Source organism: Cynocephalus volans, chromosome 18 (genome assembly GCF_027409185.1).
Source record: "Cynocephalus volans isolate mCynVol1 chromosome 18, mCynVol1.pri, whole genome shotgun sequence".
In the NCBI taxonomy this organism is placed as follows: Eukaryota; Metazoa; Chordata; class Mammalia; order Dermoptera; family Cynocephalidae; genus Cynocephalus; species Cynocephalus volans.
The window spans coordinates 3476905-3497649 of record NC_084477.1 but is presented as its reverse complement, the minus strand read 5'-3'; the positions used below and the strand labels follow the sequence as shown (position 1 = coordinate 3497649).

The window sequence follows — 20745 nt, the reverse complement described above, 5'->3', positions numbered from 1 at the left end:
GTAGCTGAGGACTTTTCTCGAGAGCTGGGTGATGATATTCACAAATGTCACTTTTGATACTGTGCAATGAGAGACCTGCATAACTCAGTGAGCCAATATTTTCCAAATGACCAAGGTATGCTATACCAGGGTAAAGATCTATGCAAAGTTTAAAATAGACCAATGGATTTTAATATTATAGAAAAGTTATATTTAATAGTGTATGAAAAGTTCATTGATAAAGGTTTCAGATCCTACAGCTCAGTTAACCATGAAGGAACTACTACGTGTGGAGTTTTGGTGTAATAGCAAAGAAGAGTATCCTCAAATGTCTGAAAAGGCTATTAAAATGTCCCTTCCTTTTCAAAGTATTTTCTTTTTTAGGCTGGATTTTCTTCAACCCAAACAGTACATTGCAACCAACTGAATGTAGAAATTGACATGAGAATCCAGCTGTCTTCAAAGCCACACATTGAAGAGATTTGTAAAAATGTAAAATAACATCACTTCCCTAAATATTTTTTGAGGAATATAATTATTTGTGATAAATATTTATGTTGCCATTAATGAATTTATTATTATAATTTTAATGAAATAATATATTTTTATACTGTTCAGTTCTCATTTAAAAAGTGGTAAATATCTATGTGTATAACTCATTTGATTAAAAAAAACCCCAAAAAACTCTTTGGAGTTCTCAATTATTTTTAATAGGGTCCTGAGATCAAAGTTTGAGAATTGCTGGATTCGACAGCTCTTTCTAGAAGACAAGAGGTTTGGCTTTAAATGAAATGATGAGATAAGATAGTTGCCAGAGTAGAAGAGGAAGTTTCTTTCTTTCTTTGCTTAATTGTTTGATTGGGTGGATCTTAAGGAAGGAAACTACTTGCATTTATTTCCCAATGGAATGTACCCAGTAGAGTAGGCTTACAAACTGCTGATTGAATCATAGTGTTCCATTAGTGGGTTGTGAAAACACTGGAAAAGGTTGTAACTAGTATTTTTATTCTAATGTAATGGAATAGAGGGGGAAATACCAGACTTTACTAATGGTAGAAAGGGTACGCATTGTTTTGTAAAACTTTTCTTTCAATTAAATCTAGGTATGTAGGCATCTCCATGTACGTGCTGGGTCCTGATGGGAATGTGCATTTTACTGTAGGGGGCTGTCAAATGTTGGAAAGCCTTTGCAGGGGAGAACTGTGTCCCCAGCCTCTGCCTGGATCGTGAGCCTGTGCCGTCTTGCTTCTCTGCAGCATGGCTGCGGTTCCCACTCCAACCCTGATTTCTTCCAGAAGGCCCTTTGTATCTTTCTTGGCTTCTCCGTCAATCCGATTGGAATTATCTTGCAGCTTTTCTTTTTCCTGTGGTTATTTCCTTTTTATTACCCCTGTTCCATTTCCATGCAAGCCGGTACATAACATTCTACAACTTTATCCTACAGATACTGCTCCACAAACTATCTGTTCTGGTCTAATTCATCAAAAACTTTCTCGTTGCTGTGCTTTTGGTTAATGCTCTCAGTTGATCTGATTGGCTCTGATTGTTCAAAGTCCAGCTCAAAGATCTCTCTTGGAGAAACTCATCCGTCACCTCCTTTCCTGTCACCAACCACAGACCTCAGTAGGCATTCAACATTTCCACGTGGAAGACTCACAGTAAATACTAGCTAGCTTAGTGAGCCATTTAGAATCATTAAGAATTCAGTTTTTAATTGGATTGAATGACGTAGGTTCTGTACAGTCTCAAAAATTCTGGAAATCCAAACCTCAATTCCTAGGACAGGCAGAATTGTAAGTGAGAGCATTTCAGAGTCTTGGTCGAAATGCAGAGAAAGGTTCCCATTGTGTGTGATTGAATGGAACATTTTAGTGTGATCCAAGTCTTTTCCCCAAATTTCCCCAGAGAAGAGACTGTGTTCAGGGACGTTTACATTTTATTTGAAGAGAACATTGACATTATTTTTTTTGTAGTATGTATTTGAAATACCATCCTCTGTTGCCACTCTGCAAATGCACCCCCATTACCATCACACTGGGGGGTCCCCCTGCTTACCAACTATGTACCCTTGAGTCTGTCACTTTAACTTTCAGAACCCTAGTTCTGTCACTGCTAAAATGGAGTTAATGATAATTGCATTATCTATATTACATGGTTGTTAGGAGCAAATTAAAGAAGGTACTAAAAGTAGAGTGAAATTTTACTTTCTCAGGATATGAGCTTTATTTCACTTGCTGTCTTTTTTCTGTAAGTTTGGAGTGTCATGGGAGATAGAGATGTTGGGAAGGCTCTAAAGAACAGTTTGGTGCCAGAGTGTCCACAGCAGCCGGAGAAGCCAATTCCTGCAGGATTAGAACGGCACTTCATATGTGGGAAATGCTCACTAATTGAAAAATCAGTGCACATTTTCCTAAATCGGATATTTTGTAAAGAGAGCTTGTGTTCCTTTTAAAAGATACGTTGGTATGATAAATTGATGAGTTTTACAGCTGGGTGATGAGTACATTGAGGGCTTAATGCATCCTGTCTATTTTTGTGTCTATTTCACATTTCCTGGCTGGCCATTTAGCTCACTTGGGAGAGTGTGGTGCTGATAACACCAAGATCGAGGGTTTAGATCTCCTTACAACACCACCGCCCCCCCCCCAAAAAATTAAAATTTCTCACAATAAATTTTTTTTTAATTACACAAATAATACAAATTTTAGAGTACTCTAAGTATAGGTCACATAAAATTTGGTTTCATATGACTCCAGTTTCTGAGTTCACAGATTTCCTGGATAGGACATATTCATTGTTTTCCAAGTCCATCAACACCTAATGCCAACTGGAAGGGCACAAAAAGTGGGGTGAAGAATGTTTATGCTCTCATAGGAAATGGATCCAAAACAAAGACCAGGGTTGGCAATAAGAGTAGGCCAGCTCTCCTTCCCCCACTAGGTTGCGTATCACTGCAAATACACTGTGGGGAGAATCATTGCCCCTTACTGAGAATTTTTAGTTTTCAGGGCCCACAAAAATAGGCAAGTTGATTTTGGAAAAAGTGAATTGACATTTAGTATAAGAATAAATGTCTTCTGGAAGAAATCATGTAACTTTATATCCATGGCTCTTAACTGAACAGTACAGTATTGCTGGGTATGAAATGATTGGAGTTTAATTTGGCCTTTTAGAGCTTCTGTGGTATAAACATTTAAACCAACAACTTACCCAGAGCTTCTTATACACAGGAATAATGTATTTCTGATCAGCTGTTCAAATCAGTATTTTATTTGACCTCAGCATCTATTAGTCATAGAATGTTAGAACTGAAAGAGGACTTTGCTTCTATTGAAGACATTGTTTTAGATGAGGATTTACCCCAAATCCCTCTTTGGAATTCAGTGAGATAAATATGAATAAATAAATGGTTAGAATTACGGAAATAAATGAAAACTAAGAAAAGCTACTTTTTCAGACCTTGCTGTAGGAGGGGGGCAAGTGCCCCACTTGGGTTTGGGAGAGACTCGGAGGCAGGCAGTGGAGTGGGGAAGCTTCACAGTGGGAAAAAGGGAAGGCACCCAGAGAGCTCTGATTGGAGGCTGATGGCATGAGGCATCTTCTGTGTCTCGTTTCAGGAGCATATTTGGCTTTCTCTGGTTGGTCCCGAATTGGAAGCAGGGGCAAAATTAGAGAAGCTCACAGTCCTTGTCCCCAAGTCCTCACCATCCTGGGCTTGTTGCTGTAGAGCTTGTGGTTTGACTTTCTGGGCCAGTTGCTGAGATCAGAGTTCTGTGGTCCTGTGTAGTCAAGCCATTGTCTCTTTGTATATTCAGCCTCTCCAAAGGTATTGTTCAGGATATAGACGTGATTAAACCAATAGTTATCCTCGAGGAACTTCCTGTAATAAAGAAGAGAAGAAATAAGACATAGACACAGACCACTATAATGGAATACATAGTGTGTCATAAGAAGGAAATAGTGAAAGTGATAATAGCCACTCAGAAAATAGGACAGTCTCAGTGCTGGGTAGTGCCCTCTTGGGACGGTGTCACCTCAGAGTCTGTTCAGGAAGAGGGAAGGAGAACAGATGCTGTGGAGCACGTGTTCCTTCGAGGAAGTCGCATTCGCATTTCATAGGAAAGGAGTACAAAGACCCAGAGAGGCTCAATTACTTTTCTAAAACCACTCAGCAAATGACAGACCTGAGATTTGCACAAGGTTCCACTGAACCACAAATGACACATCCTTTCCACTGCTAGTTCTCAAAGTTATATATCCATGAGGGTATCAGAATGTTAAGTTAGCAGGTGCACTCTGGTTGGTTGGTTTTTGTTTGTTTGTTTGTTTGTTTTGGTGGCTGGCTGGTGGCAGGTGCACTTTAAAAAGTACATTCAGTATTTTTACTTCTTCTTTAAGACAATAAAAAACAATGCTATTATTTTTCATCATGCTACCAACAGAAAGCAAAGCTGCACAAGGTCCCGTTGGCTGGTAGACATGGGCAGAAATTGCTGATTCTCGGTAGAGAACATTTAATCCTGTCTAGGAGTCTCTGTGAGACTAGACGTTTATCCAAAGGGGAAATAGTTTTAAATCATTCAACATCACTGCCATGACCTTGTGATGTACGTGTTCTAACCATAAGATAACAGTCACGGATATCTGGCAATCAGTAAGGCACAATTACTTATTTTTTATCCATTTTCTCATGGAATTATAGAGAATTGTGGTCAGGAAGATGGCAACCAGGCATTCTGATTTCCTTGGCCCTCATGGAGAAGACACAATTGTGGGGGATTATTAAAAAAACAATTAGTTATTAGTATAACCAGAAGTTATACGTTTGTGTATCTAGGCTTGGGCCTCCTGTGCTTTGGGATTTGGTATAAATTTGTCCACCAGTTCTACTCATTTCTCTCTTGAGATTAGAGCAGAAAGAATGAAGAGTTGCAACTAAATCCTGTGCAGAGAGCTTTCTTTCATAGATGCATCAGCCAGAAGGAGGTGATTTGGCCAAATCCCCATCTCCAGCCTTGCAGAGTAGAGGGTGCATCAGAGAAGTCACATCGAATTTTCTCTTCTTTAATGCTAACTGTTCAGTGGGTTGGAAAGATCGATATGGCTGTTCAAATGCTTCTGAAAAATAAAATCCATTTTAACCTTGCAGTGCCTTGCATTGGCAGCACTAGCAAGGATATGATTAAAGTGTAAATTCTTTTCCTTTTACCTTTCTACAGTTTACTCATTGATCTCAAAAGAGTTCTAGGAACTGGAAATTAAAAAATCAATGTATGAAATAAAACCAGGAATGTCACACAGAGGAGAAGGTCAGACTCAGCAGTAGCAGAAACTACTTTAAAACTTTGAAAACTATGAAACACATAAGGAAAATAATCAAATCACCATACATGTATTTATTTATATATATTTAACATATCCATGTGTTATTAACTTCTCTCCTATTAATTTATTTTTGGTGTGTGCATCTTCTGAAATAAATCTTCCTCATTGGCATAATTATACTTTTGTCCTTTTTAAGTGCTTTTATATTACCTTCAGGTTATAATTCCCTTTTTTTTTTCTTTGAAAAATAAGAGCCACACACACAGTGTTCGTTCATAGACTAAGGCAGCTGAATGGAACCAGGCTAAGCACCACTCACGTATAAGGCAGCGGTGACTGTGACGTTATCTTTTTGATCGCTCCCAGTAGAACCATACTGAAATCATCCCAGAGATATCTCTGGGCCTCATTTTACAAAGTAGTTGTCATAAAAGTAAATTATGTATGTAGTATTTCTTGATATCACACCATAGGCCACAATAATATGTTGAAATTTCAGAAGGAGAGAATAAAATTTGTGGTTACTAGATGTGGGAAAGTGGGAGAGGGAGAGGGGAGTTAGAGAGAAATTGGATAAGAGGCACAAAGAATAATTAAGATGTGTAATAATGAATATGCTAATAATATTGATTTGATCATCACATATGGTACACAAATAATGATAGTCAACTCTGTACCCCCAAAATATGTATAATTGATTGTGCTTCAATTAAGAATGTATGCATACTATATATATATGTATATATGTATATATGTATATATATTAGCCCTTGTTCCTACACTTAATCCAAATCCAAATCCCTCATGTTTCATCTCAGAGGAAGCAGAGTACAGCTCTAGCTGATGTCTTCAGAAGTGGCACTTTGGGGCCGAGCCCGTGGCGCACTCGGGAGAGTGCGGCACTGGGAGCGCAGCGACGCTCCCGCCGCGGGTTCGGATCCTATATAGGACTGGCCGGTGCACTCACTGGCTGAGTGCCGGTCACGAAAAAGACAAAAAAAAAAAAAAAAAAAGAAGTGGCACTTTGTGCAGTCACAGTTAGGTCCTACCCAGAACAGCACTCTCCCAGGTTTCCTGAGAATATTAAATCCTAATGGCTTGAGGCATCCATTGTATTTAATAAATGAACTTCTCTTCTGTGCATGTAGAATGCCTCTAGTCTTGTACCAACCTTGAAAGAATTGAGAAAATGATCACTTGCATGATATTCTTAAGGGCTTAATTCTCTTAGGATTCCCTCTAGAGAAAGGAGGCTGGGCTGGACATGGCCTCATTATAGACATTGTCCTTTGCATTATTACAAAAGAGGAATCCAATCCAGGTGACCCTGTGTATTAGTCTGTTTCTCATAGCAAAATACCTGGAACTGGGTAATTTATAAGAAAACGAAATTTATTGCTTACGATTTTGGAGGCTGAGAAGTCCAAAGTCCAGGCAATACATCTGGTGAGGGTCTTCCTTGGTGGTGGCTTCAGCAACACAGGGTACCACATTATGAGATGGCAGAAGTGAAGAGAGAGCTAACTTTTTCAGTTTGCTCCTTTGAAAGCCATCAGTACCATGCCCATGACCACTGTTAATGTATCAACTCATTGCTCAGTGAATGGATCAGTCTATTCAATAAGCATAGTCCTCACCATGCAGTCACCTCTTTAAGACCCCACCTTTCAATTATCATAATAGGATTTCCCACCCTCCCACTAGTCACAGTGGGGATCAAGCTTCTAATACATAAAACTCAAGGGACACAATTCAATCCCTATCAACCCATATATTGAAGAAACCACTGGACAAGCCTCTTTTCCTGGTCCTTGAATAGGATGTCACGTGTCTGTCTCTTAGACGCTGGCATGGATGTTCAGAGGTCTTCCAGCAGGCCGATGTGCACAGAGCTGCCTGATGCATCCTGGTTGGGAAACAGTGCATCGCAGGGTAGACTGTTCTTCCAGGTGAACATCTTGGAAGTTCCTAAATCAGAAAGTTCACCATGTTTTCCTGCCTTGATCAGTGCTGCCAGGAAACTTGTCTCCTGACATTTCTGTTCTCTGTGCATCTTCCCCTCTGATCTTGACTCTGTCGATTGCATATCTGAAGCCTCCCTGTTGTAGGTTGAATGTGTCCCCACAAAATTCATATGTTGAAATTCTAACCCCTAAGGAAATGGTATTAGGAGGTGGGGTGTTGGGGAGGTGATCAGGGTTAGATGAGGTCATGAAGGTGGAGGAGCTGTATGGGATTAGTGCCCTAACTCTTACAAAAGAACACAGCAAGAAGGTGCTGTCTACAAACCAGGGAGCGGTTTGTTGTTTAAGCCACCCAGTCTATGGTATCCTGTTGCAGTAGCCCCAAAGGACTGAGACACTCCCTGATGGTGACTGAACTCAGAAAATTTAATCTCTCATTTATAGCTCTAATCAAGCTAAAAGAACAGAGAGGACAAATAAATGAATAAATATGAGAACAAAAGTACTACTTTCTTGTTATCTGAACTACTTGTTACCTTACCTTCAATGCTCTATCTTCTGAAGTAAGAATTCAACCTCACTTAAGATCCAGGACATATGTTCAGCGACTTAAGGGTAGTATTCATACTAATACTTGATAGTTTTTGTAACACTTTCATATACATATTACTATTTCATCCTCATTGAACGTGAGAAGTAAGTAACACGATCTCCATTCAATGGCCTAAGCCACAGAGTCTTAAAAAGAGTGAATTCCCTAGATCACTTAACTAAAAAAAATGCCGCTTAGCTGGGTCTTAAACTTAGCTTCATTTTATTATTTTACATCGGGGTGGACTGCAGAAAAGGCTCTATTGTGGTAGACATTTTGCTGACTCTGGAGCTTTGTACATTTCAAATTAATTGCTAAGCAGTTTTGTCTGACTTTTTACCTCCTGTGTTTTATTCCACTGTTCTCAACACTGTCTCCACATTATATCTGCAGTGTTGTCATGAAGATTTTGCAATGACAAGAGACGTTGTAAGAAGTGTTAGATCGTTCTCTGAGCCCCGTTGCTTCATTGGTGATATGTTTCACCAAATGTTGCATCCGTTCTCTGGTGTTTATTTTCATTAGGTTGATAAACTACACTGCTACCCACCTTATTCCCTGGCCAAAAATATGACTTTAGTAGGCTTGATGACATGGGATCTTTTTAATTAGGCACAGAGGAAAATGGGAAGGAGTCAAATAAATATTGTCTTTCTTGACACACTGAAGCTCAACCTCAGTGTGGTATATTAATGACACCCCTGGTCACAAATATAGGTGTTTGTGAATATGTGGGTGGGTGGATTTGAGTGCATTTTAGTTTGTAGGTAACTGTCTGTGATACACGCTCAACTATAAGTTAAATAACTGTAATATTTTAACGGAACAGTCCAAATGATGAGTGATTTAAATCCTGTCTTTTCCTTGTAGCCATTTACGTCTCTGTCTTTCACAAATTTGTCCAAACTTTTTTGAAGTCATTTAGATTTTCTGTCATCAAGTTGGATAATGGTGACTCTAATATGTCTGGCAAGTTTGACATAAATAATCTATTTCCTTAGAGCTCAAAAACATTTCTCAGGTAACACCAACCCTTTTGTACAGCAAATGTGAATGTTTTCAACTATAGTAGAGTATTTTTTTAAAGTTTAGTAATCTCTGAGAGCATAGGTGAGAGAAAGTGAGCCAAAATGCCAGGTACCGATCAAGCTTTATTAAAGGAAAAGAATCTGCTGGGCTGCACTCAAAGTGGAGCCCAGCACCAGGTGTGGGGGTGGGAGAGCTTATATGAACTGTAGGGCACCGAGGGCTGGCTGATACCATCAAGGAGGGGCATTGTGCTAATGCAGAAGCTATGCAACCAGGGCGGAGAACTGCGCCCTTGCAGAAGGAAAAGGGTTTCTGTTTCTTGGAAATCGTGAGGTTTCTCATAAAGGAAGTGGAGAAGTGTTGGGGCTGTTTTGTGCTTGGCCTTGCCTAAAGTGGTGCCGGTTATGTTCAGAATCTATCAATAGGTATCCAGGACGACAATGACGAACCTCTTCCTGATGGAGAAATCTGAGGAATAGAGGCGAATTATTAGCCAAAACGGAAAGAATGAAGGACAAAGTCATAGGGAGCTGATGAAAGCATCATTTGTGTTAACAGTTCCCAGGAAATAGGTTTGCATCTTTGTAGGGTGTTTCTTGTAGAATCATGAGAGTGTTCTGGGCCCTCATCAAATATGGCATCCTTTGAATCACAAAATGGTGTATGACAGAGCTTTTCGTTTGTTTATTTGTTTTTGCCAATAGTTAAGTTTGTTGTTCTCAGTTTATGGGGATAACAGAGACGTTTCTAGTCCACAGGGCGCATTCATTCTTGGTCTCTGGCTTTCAGTGTAGGCGTGAGATGGAAGTCAGTCCATCATCAGCCCTGGACAAGTAGAAGGTGTCGGAAGTATCTGGAATCAGGAAATGGTTCTGTGGTGTCCAATGACCAGCAATCGACCAGGTGTCTTGGCTAATATCAGGCAGGGCAAACAATTATAGAAGAAAGTGTTTTATACAGAACTACGAGAAGGGAGGCCTAGTTGATCATGGGAAAGATGAGACCGTCAGGATAAGGATTTATGGATTTATGAATACCGTGAATATGATGAGGTAGGTGCTAGTCACTAAATTCTGAGACCCTAAGATGGTGGGACTGCTTCTTACCTTGAGTGAGGCAAGTATTAAATAATAGGAACTACGTATCAATTTGTTTTATTTTTATTGGTGGTTGGCCAGTGTGGGGACCTGAACCCTTGACCTTGGTATTGTTAGCACCATGTTGTCCGAAGTGAGCTAACTGGACAGCCCCTACCATGTAGGAATTTGGGTAGCAGGTAATTTACATATGTGAATATATGACCAAAGGAGCTGGGAAACTTAAATGGCTTCAAAAAGATTTGTACGAATTTACAAACAAAAAAAGACATAAATGGGTACAAAGAGAAGCTGGGATTTAATTAATGAACTTGAAACATTAGAGTTACCTTTCAAAGCTATTGTAAGTCTGTTGTAGTCTGTGTTGTTATTGCAAGGCCCCTTTCCTTTTGGTGTGAATTTTAAAAAATGCGGCCCAGCGGAGAGCCCCTTAATATCTTTCACTGAGGCTTTCTGCTGAAATCTCAGAGGATTAGCTAAATTCAGGGCACGTTCTGCATCCTCTGCCTTTTTTCTTTTTTTTTCATCCAAATCAATGGCTGTGTTTAGATACTTTGTTTTCTACAATTTCTACATTGGTGATGTTATTTTAAAGGAATGATTGGTCTATCTTTGCTAAACCATAGAGGCTGCTGAAGGTCAAGGTGATTCCAGAAGCTGAAATAGGAGAAGAGCTCTCGCATCAAGCACTTGCACCCATAAGAAAAGTCCACAAGAGAGGCCTTTCTTTTGATCAGGAATTCTGATCTCCCCTTCTGAGAGAGGGTTGTTGAAAAGACTATTGATTCTGTCTTCTAGGGTTATAAGAGACGTGACTAATTAGAAAAGAATGCAAACAATTTAGTCCATTAGCTCTGAATTTAAAAGACAAAAGAGGAAATGAGGTAATTTGGGGGTAGACAGTTTAGCTGTTGAAGGTCATTGCAATTATACAGAGTGTTTGCAGGCAGTATATTATAACAGGGAGCTGGAGAAATTTGACTCTAAAATATGTGACAACAGATGTTTGAATAAAGGACTTAAAGTTTAAGATTTTAATCGTATTAAAGTTAAAATTCTTAAATATTCCAAATAGAAGAAAAATTAATTATAAAGGTAATGTGTATGCATGGCAAAAAAACCCCCAAAAAACCCCAAAACAGCATACAAGCAACACAGAAGTATGTAAAATGAAAAATAGTGGTTCTCCATAATTCCAGTGTGTGAGAATGTAAGGCAAGAGTCCCTGCTGAGCACGTTGGAAGCATGAGGTGTAGTTAGGAGTAGCAAGTTGTAAGGCTAGAATGACAGTCTTAGATCATCTAGTGGAGAAATTTGAGTGGTCAGTTAACTTATAGAGCATTCATGGGGGGTGTTCAGGTCAATGAAAGTTTTAAACAAGAGGTGAAATATGCAGACTTGTTCCCACGTTAATTCTAGGATTCTAGGATTTGTCAATTGAGCGGACTGATGTGGGTGCAAACAGGAGCCAAGAAGTCCATTTAAGAGAGAATTTCAAGCTGCATGTGAATTTCAGGCTACAGGTGAACTAAGTGGATGAGAATGGGTAGGAATGGGTTTGAGAAACCCTGCAGAGGCCCCTTTCAGACAGATGAATACTGTTAGGATGGAGGGCCAGAAGGAAGATTCCAGAACAATTCTACATTCTCTGGAAGAGTCTTACCCGCTCTGATCCCAAAGCCAAACGAAGGACCTGACTCAAGTATCCATGTGCTCTGCCTTCTTCCTTTCCATCTCTTTACCATCCTGCCTACCCTCTAGGATCAGCTTAATCTTGCCTTTCCCCAATGTTTTAGGGGACATTGGCAACTCTCCCTCTTGAACTCTGACTTCCATAGAAATTAGCCATCAGGCTCCTTTTGAAAGTTGAAGAAGTGCACCTCATAGGAACCAAAAAATTCTGAAAACCCTGGTTGCTCTGTCACGTACAAGGGTACTTCAAACAGTTGGTGGGAAAATAGAATCAAAAGATACTATGAATCTTTGCATGAATTTTTTGAAGACCCCTTGTTATATTTAGCACCCTTGCTATATTTAGCAAATGCCACCATGGTCAAGATCACTTGTAATTAACCAGATAGTGTATGCGGTCATTTCGTCTCCTTCTTTCTTTCTTTTATAGCTGTGAAAACTCCTCTAGTTGTTTTGCTGGCCTGCCCAAAGTCCTTTTCTGCTTAACTTTTGTCATTCTTTGGCTCTCATTATTCAGCAGCCTCCCTTTCTGTCCGTCCGTCTGTCTGTCTCTTCTTTGCAGACAGTCTTTCTTACATTTTTTCTGCTGTATAACTCTATCTCTCTGTCTTCCAGTAGGTTTTCATATTGAAGGGATAACGAACACCACTGTTTTGTCTACCCAGAACCCCTTCCAGCCTTTAAATCAGAATTTTTGCCCCCAAATTTAGATATGGGAATGAGCGGGAAAATCTTGACTGTAGGCAAATCTTGACTATAAGCAGTTTGTCCTGGGCTTCCTGAAGCATAAACTCTAAAGCCCGGACGGTATGGGCAGTGTGTTTGCTGCTCAATACGTAAGAGAAGACTCTGGGCTGAAAAGGACAGTGAGGCCAGCACAGGAGAGGAGCCAGGGAGTCAGCAGAATGCCTTGGAGGCAGCCTGTGACTGAAACCACTCATAGTCTCATCTTTGAGTTGCATAAAACATCCCAAATACTTATGTTTTAGTCTGTTTCTGTTGCTTATAACAAAATATCTGGAACTGGGTAATTTGTAAGAAAACAAAATGTGTTGCTTACAGTTTTGGAGAATGGGAAATCCACGGTCCTGGGAACACATCTGGTGAAGTGACTCTACAGCAGTGCAGGGTGTCCTCTGGTGAGAATGGCAGAGCACAGAGAGAGACTAATCTCTTCACACACTCTTCTTTTAAAGCCCTCAGAACCATGCCCATGACCACCATTAAACTATCAATTTATTAATTCATCCACTAGGCATGGTCTTCTCAATCTAATGACCTCTTCATGGCCCCCTCGTCAATTATTATTGCAGGATTTCCCACCCTCGTAACACTGTCACAGTGGGGGTTAAGTTTCTAATACCTGGACTTTTGGGGGGCACAATTCTATCCGAGGCAATATGCATGTTTCCGTGTTTGTGACAATCTAAGTTGGGATTCTGTCCCTTACAACCCAAGAAATCCTAACAAATACAATGAGATCATTTTTTATTTATCTGTTTATTTGGTTAGAGGTTATATTCTTTGAGGTGGATGACAGAAATGCTTTATTAAAAAAAATAGCAGAAGTGACATCCATAAGGGCCGAGCCCGTGGCGCACTTGGTAGAGTGCTGCGCTGGGAGTGCGGCGACGCTCCCGCCGCGGGTTCGGATCCTATATAGGAATGACCGGTGCACTCACTGGCTGTGTGCCGGTCACGAAAAAACGACAAAAAAAAAAAAAAAAAAAATAGAAGTGACATCCATAAATTAGAAAAATAATGTATCTTGATTTCTGTAAAATCACAAAATGGTAAAATCTCTAAACTTTCGAATTAGCTGTTGTTTTCAAAAAAAGAAATAAATCTATAGTCAAAATGAACTAGGACAGATTTACATGTAACTAGATTTTACTAGATTATATTTTTAGTCATAATTATTCATGAAAATGGCAGCTTTTTCATACGAAAAGAGTAATTAATTCTGAGTTAAGATACTGAGTTATGCTATCAATTAGAAACAGTCTTAATTGAATTTTCACAGCAGAAAACAGTTTGTGGTGTTGCAAATTTTAATCTCATTTTTCTTATTTAACTTTCATTAGAGGCTGACTCCTCTTTCTCTGCCTTAACTGCTGAATTCAGAAATGCAAACCATTTTCTTCTTTAGAAAGTCTCCCTGGGAAAAAAAAAAAAAAAAAGAAAGTCTCCCTGGGGAAAAAAAAAAAGAAAAAAAGAATCATAGGGAGATTTAAATTATGTAATACCTGCCACACCATCTAATTGCCTAAGAAATCCAAGAAGCAATTTAGTGATCATTTCTCCCATTTTTGTAGCTAGCACTTAAAATGATGGCCTACACAATAACTTGAAAGTATGTGCACGTAGGAAAAAGCCCATTCAATGCGCCCATTTCGTCTCTCATTTATATCTCCAAATGCCTGTGCTTCGTGGTGGGTTACAGGAAGAAGTTGGAAAACTTCCTCTGAGATTTTAATGGATTCGTTTCTCTTTCAGAATGACAGAGTACAAAATGTTTTAGCCTTCCTTTATACAAATGTTTCGCCTACAGGGTGTCTCTAAAGCTATTGGCTTAATGAAATCAATAGTAATGATATTGTGGTAAAGTTCTGGCAAATATAGCTACAAGTAAATTTAATTAAACTCCCATTGTGTTTAGAACATTAGAGAACTGGAACGGTTTCAAGGCAGTGATTTTGTTTTTATAAGTATGTGGGAGCCCTGTCTGGCAGGCCCCTCTTGAATAATTCGTAACTCTTTTCAAAGAAGAGATACCTGCATAATTTGCTGCTCCCTCTTTCATTTGGAGTGTGTGGGCAGGGAATGTTTCACCTGAGCAGTGTTTGAAATACATCACAAGCACTGAAGTGACATCTAAACTATTCCAAAGGAAAGGCTAATTAAGAATTCCTGGAAAAAGAGCAGAGTGTTGGAGTTCAATAGCGCCTTTCATCCTGAGAGCTTACACAAGGCGATGAACTTGAGAGTGACATCTGCAGGCAGGACGACAGCCACATAAACAGCCACTGATTTACTCTCCTGCACTGAAGAATCCCCCAGTAAGTATCCCTGTATTAAATGGAAAAAAAATAATGAGTATTTTAATCTACGGTACATTGAGTTTTTCTGTCCCAGTATTTCCAACTCTGGTAACTTTTTTTTTAAAACCAAATGTTAGATAATGAGAAAAAAAAGCATGTCAAACATCTCAAGACCACATCTGAAATTAACATTTTTTTTTTTTTTTGCTTTTTTTGCTTTAACATTTTTTATGTTTCATAAGCAATATTCAGCAGCTCCTACCCCTTATAATTGAGCCCCCATTGTGGGCCACTTTATACATTAGCAATAAAAGGTTGAGTTAGACAAGATTTCTTTCCTCAAGATGTTCACATCTAAAGGAAGGCAGATAATTATACTAGTCACTAAAATGTGAGGGATTCCATAATACAGGCCTAAAACAGTTTTGAAAGAGTCGAGCCACAGATGTTCTCAAAACTACTTTCCGTAAGACAATTCTGTTACTTTTATCTCACATAGTGAATTAGTTTGCATGGAAAAAAAGATTAATTTTGCAGAAAATTCAGTTCTTTGTTCTTCTACAGAACTTCAAGAGGCAAATTCATTCAGAAAATATGAAAGCAAAGACATTTTTATTTTGTCAGAAATGGTTCCAATCTCATTTCCTCCTTTCTTCTAAATACAATTTTTTCATAGTTTACATAGTTCTTGTTTATAGGCACAAGTATTTTTCCTGACACTTCTGATCAAATCCGTTATCTTTCAGGAGCCAAGGCAAACTCAATCTTCTACAAGAAATCTAAGATAGAGCTTATCAACAAGCATCTCTATTTAGTGCTTCACAATTTATTGCTTCTAATAAATACTTGGCTCTTAACTGAAGCTATTTTTTGCCAGCAGGATTGTAAAAGGAAAAGGACCTGTGGCTTCCTAGTGTAGTAATGAGGAAAGAAAATTATGTTGCTGATAATGAGGAGGGTGTTGATGATGATGCTGTATAGTAAATATTTAATTAGCATTGTTTCATGGATCCTCACCCCTGCTAAGATGTACACTATTATTATTATTATCTCCATTTTACAGATGAGAAAACTGAGTCTTAGCATGATACACTAACTTACCTGTTCATATAGCTTGTTAGTAGCACAGCCAGGATTCAAACCTAGGTCTCACCAGCCTACATGAGGCTTTTAGTCACTCTGCTATTGATGCAGAAATTAAAATGTGCTGCCAGTGGGGAGCAAATACATTTGTAAAAGGCCCTGTTCAGTTTCCCAGGCTCATCTGTCTGTCTCCGACAGGAAATCGGCCCTTTGGCTGCGTGAGGAAACTTGTCCACTTCTGAACACTGATGATTGTTTCCACATTTCAATAATTTTGTAGCTAAGAGAAATCTTACAGGTCACTTCCTCTAATTTCTTATGTTAAGAGAGAAGAAAATAAAATTCGGAGAGACCCTCAGTGACCCTAGACACGACAGCTCTCCTGTCCCTCCTTCTGTTACCCCACACTGAGTGTCCTATCCCTCAGAAACAGGCTTGCCAGGCAGGAAACATACTCTCTTTACAACACAGTGGCATTTTTGTGAATATATGTATATTTATCTTTTGGGGCGATCTTGAGATATCTGAGCCTTTTGACCTTAAATTCAATCGTCCCACAGAGTTTTAATATTTATTAGAGTTACTTTTTATAGCCTCCCTCCTCTCTTGCTGTCCAGCTTGCTCTTAGTTTGCCTGTTTTTAGCAGGTGTCCCCTCTCATCGAACTTAATCAAGCATGTGAAAGCCGTGCTTGATATACAAATTCATGTGGCCTTTGTGACTGACCTTAGTCTTCAGAAGCCAGATTGTTCTTTTTGTCTTTGTCTTTCTTTGCTTTTGGCTTTTTTTGTTGTTGTTTTGCTTTGTTGCTGTTGGTTTGCCTGTTTGTATTTTGCTCATGGCAAAGTTCATGGATAAATCACATCTGAATAAAAGTAAAGCAGCTAGACACAGCTGTTTCTCTGATCACATTTTCAGTCTAGAACACAAATCCTGTGTTTATGTGGCGTTTAAGTTTTTTTCTATTGTAGAAATTATGGCTCCAAATAAAAGAAGATTTTGAACTACATCCGCAGAGGTCACTGAATTCCTGGCCTCCTTGTCTCACTCTTTTGGGATCCAACACCTGCAAGGTGGTGTGACTTTACAGAGAAAATGCCTCTGCTCACAGCCATGCACCTTAATTCAGTCCCTAGTCAGAGGTGATTGTTGCCACGTCCCTGGGGGCTGGGACAATTGAAGTGGAGTCAGAGAGGTTTCCATGTCTGCCTAATCCGGCTGTTTTAAACCATTAAGCTGATAACACACAGGTTTAGAGGCTGATACTAGGCATGGCAAAGCAGCTTATTCTTTATTTCTGAACATTGTGTCAGGTGAATCAAGGGCAAATAGTAAGAAAATAAAAAGTCACGAGAGAATATCTATTTTCATGTTTCTATACCTAGAAGAGGTATCCTTATGACATGAGAAGAAGTAGTGTATTTGGTTATTGTTGGGGTCTGCTGGGGGCTTTCCTTTCCTACTTGAATTCTGAACTAATTGAGAACCACAGCCAAAGAGAAAGGCACATAGGAGTCACAAAATCACCTTGATGGCTGATGTAGCTATTATTTGAGGAGTGTTTGTGCACGTGTAAGCTCGAATCGTTAAACTCCTGAACAGAAGTGCTTGACTGCTTGGGCAGGTCTCCCTGCATCAGCAGAGTTAGATGTGGGCTTCTAGCCAAGGGAAAAGGGATCAGCCCTGCAGGCCAGTCTGTCAATCCCAGCTCTTCTATCTCATAAGTCAGCCCAGCTCCACTGGAGGAAGTTAGGGGCAGAAAGTGGCAGGAGGATTTGACTAATGAGCTCCCTGCATATGGAAAGATATGTGAAGATGGAAAATCCACATCCCTGAGTATCAGGGGTGTACCCGGACATTTCAAGTCTAATATTTATTGTTCTATTTATGTACCAGGCTTTATATATATATATCATGTCATTTAGCCTTAAAATATTTTACCCCACCCCACCCCACCCCAACCCCATCCCACAAAAAACATGGTGAAGGAATTATTAAAAGCGTTGTTATCTCTAGTTTATGGGTGGGGAAACTGAGTCTTAGAGAGGTTACTTATCTTGCCCAAAGTGACATGGATAACAATTAGAAGAGCTGAGAGTCAAAAACAGCCTGTCTTTAAAATCTGTTCTTCCCACGGCCGCAATTATTTCACATTTTAATAAATCTGATCATATTTATCCAAGCAAATCAGATTTATTAGTTGGAAACCATTCGAAAGCTGTGCTGATGGGAATTTGATAATTCATTGATATGAAGTTTAGACTGAGATTGTATTTAACTTTTTACTTTGAAATAATTTTAGACTTACAGAAAAGATGCAAAAATAACAGAGAATTCCCATGTGCCCTTTACTTGATTTCCCTTAATGTTAACATTGTACATAACCATGGCATAATTGTCAATAAGAAATTGACATTAGTACAACCCTATTAACTACAATCTTTATTCAAATTTCACCTTGGTTTTCATTACTGGTTGTGAATTTTTTGAGGGCAGGAAGTGTTTTATATTCATTTTCATATCTACAGCCTCCAGTGGTAAGTCTCTTCTAGAGTTGGCGATCAGTGACTATTTGTGTAGTGAGAAAATGGATGAATGGATTTTGAGTCTCATACTACAATTTGTGTGTGTTTGTGTATATATGTATCTCACAGGTTTAGAAGCACATGAGAAAAGTCTGAGGCTATGATTCAAATGATTGTTATTCAGAACTAAATTCCACGTTACATTTTGTCAAGCACAACCCTTTAGAATTGTGAAAACTTCAAAAGCAAAAGAGAGTGTACTAATGAAATAGAAAGATGGATACAGTGGAATCTGCTAAATGGTGTTGCATTCATTCTGTTTTGTGTGTGTGCGGGGGTGCATGTGTTCATATGTGTGTGTGTGTGTGTGTGTGTGTGTGTAGGTTTGTGTGTGTGTGTGCACGCACAGGCATGTGTGTGTGTTGGCATGTGTATTAGTTCGTTTCTTTTGTTTATAACTGAAATACCTGAAACCTGGTAATTTACAAAGAAACAATATTTATTGCTTACGCTTTTGGAGGCTGGGAAGTCCAAAGTCCAGGGAATGCATCTGGTGAGGGCCTTGTTCTTGGTGGTGACTCTTCACAGCAACACAGGGCGTTACATGGCAAAGGAGCAAGAGAGATACTAACCTCCTCACTGGCTCTTCTTTTAAAGCCATTGAAAACATGCCAATGACCACCATTAAACCATCAATGGATTAATCCATTTATTAGAGCATGATCCTCGCAATCTAATCACCTCTTCAAGACCCCACCTTTCAATTACCATAATAGGATTTTTCACCCTCTTAACAGTTATAGTGGGGAGTAAGCTCCAATCATGAACTCTGGGGGACACATTTGCCCATACCAGCATGTGTGCATAATTCATATCACACTTCCGTATGTGCCTGGGCAAAAGAAGCAGCAGTTGCTGGCAGCCAGTCAAGGATTTCTAGGCAGGTTTTAGAATTTTAGTATTAAATGAAATCATAGAAACGCTCTGACTTGAAAAGGAAACCCAGGCAGATGCTTTTAAGGCTTCTATTTTATTTCACACTGAGTTCAGTAGAGCTTAGCATTAATGAAGTGTGAATTGGCTCTGACAATGGTTTCTGACAACTACAAAAGTAAACTTTCTTTTACTTGAACCTTTAAAACCAAAGAATGTGAAACCAGCAACAGCAATATTCAAAGGACAAAATTCCTATTAGTAGCTTAATGGACCCTAAGATGGCCATTTTTCCTGATGTTTTTTCCATCTGTTAACCAAAGTATTAATGTGAGCATCTAGACAGGCAAGAATATGGCATTATTCCCAGTTGGGCAAAACTGTTATACAAAATTGTTATGAGAACTCATTTTTCTCAAAAAGTTCAACATTTAAAAAGTTTTAATTCTTTTATTGTTGTTTAGATGGAAGACGTCATAGCACGCATGCAAGATGAAAAAAATGGAATTCCTATTCGTACTGTCAAAAGCTTTCTTTCCAAGATACCTAGTGTCTTCTCCGGTAAGTGTGCATTTAGCATAGTTCTATTTTCTCCAGCACTTTTCATGTAACTATTTAAAATCCATTCCAGCCATTCATTGCCGAAACTCTAACTCACTATTTAATAACTACTTGTAAAGTGCCCATGGCATGTTCACATTACGTGAGACACTTGAAATAATGGTAAAACAAAACAAAACAACAAAATAACAAAAACGATGACCCTACTCTAAGTTCGTTTATAAAGACAGAATCAACAAATGTGAAATAACAGAAAACAACAATGTTAAAATAAATAAAGATGTAAGAAGCAACATTATGTAGATTATAAATGGAAGTTTGGAAGGTGAAAAGAAGTCATTGAGGAGTCAGGAAAGGGTTCCTACAGAGCCTTGATGAGCTCAGTTTGCAAGACGAGGAGGAGTTGTCAACCAAAACAATCTAATACTGATATCTGAGGAAATATGGAGACATTTAAAGCATTTTTGCAGAGAATGTTATGCTGTGAGTGTTTGGGATGAATTGACAGTTAGTAGGGGCTGCTGTGGTAGGTATAAGGCTCTTGCAGGAATAGATTGGATGCCAAGGTTCTGATATCCAAAGACTGAACTAATAGGAAAAAGCATGAGGATTTGGTGAGTAACTGGGCATGCAGAGAAAAAAGAGGACATGGCCCAATGGATTTTGTTTTTGTTTATTTTAAATCGGGAGACTGAGAAACACAGAAATCATTATCAGAAATAGGGAAGCTCCGCAGGTTTGATTGGAAGTGACTGGAGAAATCTAAGAAAAATCAATAGTAGTAAGTTAAAAATCTGTGCTCTGCCTGCATGAGACAGTGAAGGCCCCATCGTGGGGAGTGGGATGTGTTAGGGCATCGCTTAGGGACGAGGCTGCTGCTGAGTGCAGGCAGGGAGGGTGCTGGCTGATGCCTGTACACAGCTGT

The 20745-nt window shown here is 39.2% G+C and overlaps 1 protein-coding gene across 4 annotated transcripts in view; it reads left to right on the top strand.

Annotated features, from left to right (window-relative positions):
* RGS7 (regulator of G protein signaling 7) overlaps positions 1 to 20745 on the top strand; it is a 470656-nt gene that overhangs the window by 203616 nt on the left and 246295 nt on the right. For all 4 annotated transcript variants that reach the window (XM_063082919.1, XM_063082918.1, XM_063082916.1 and 1 more), the window contains exon 3: positions 19724 to 19820. In XM_063082919.1, the coding sequence (XP_062938989.1) occupies positions 19724 to 19820 (97 nt within the window). The remainder of the gene's footprint in view (positions 1 to 19723; positions 19821 to 20745) is intronic.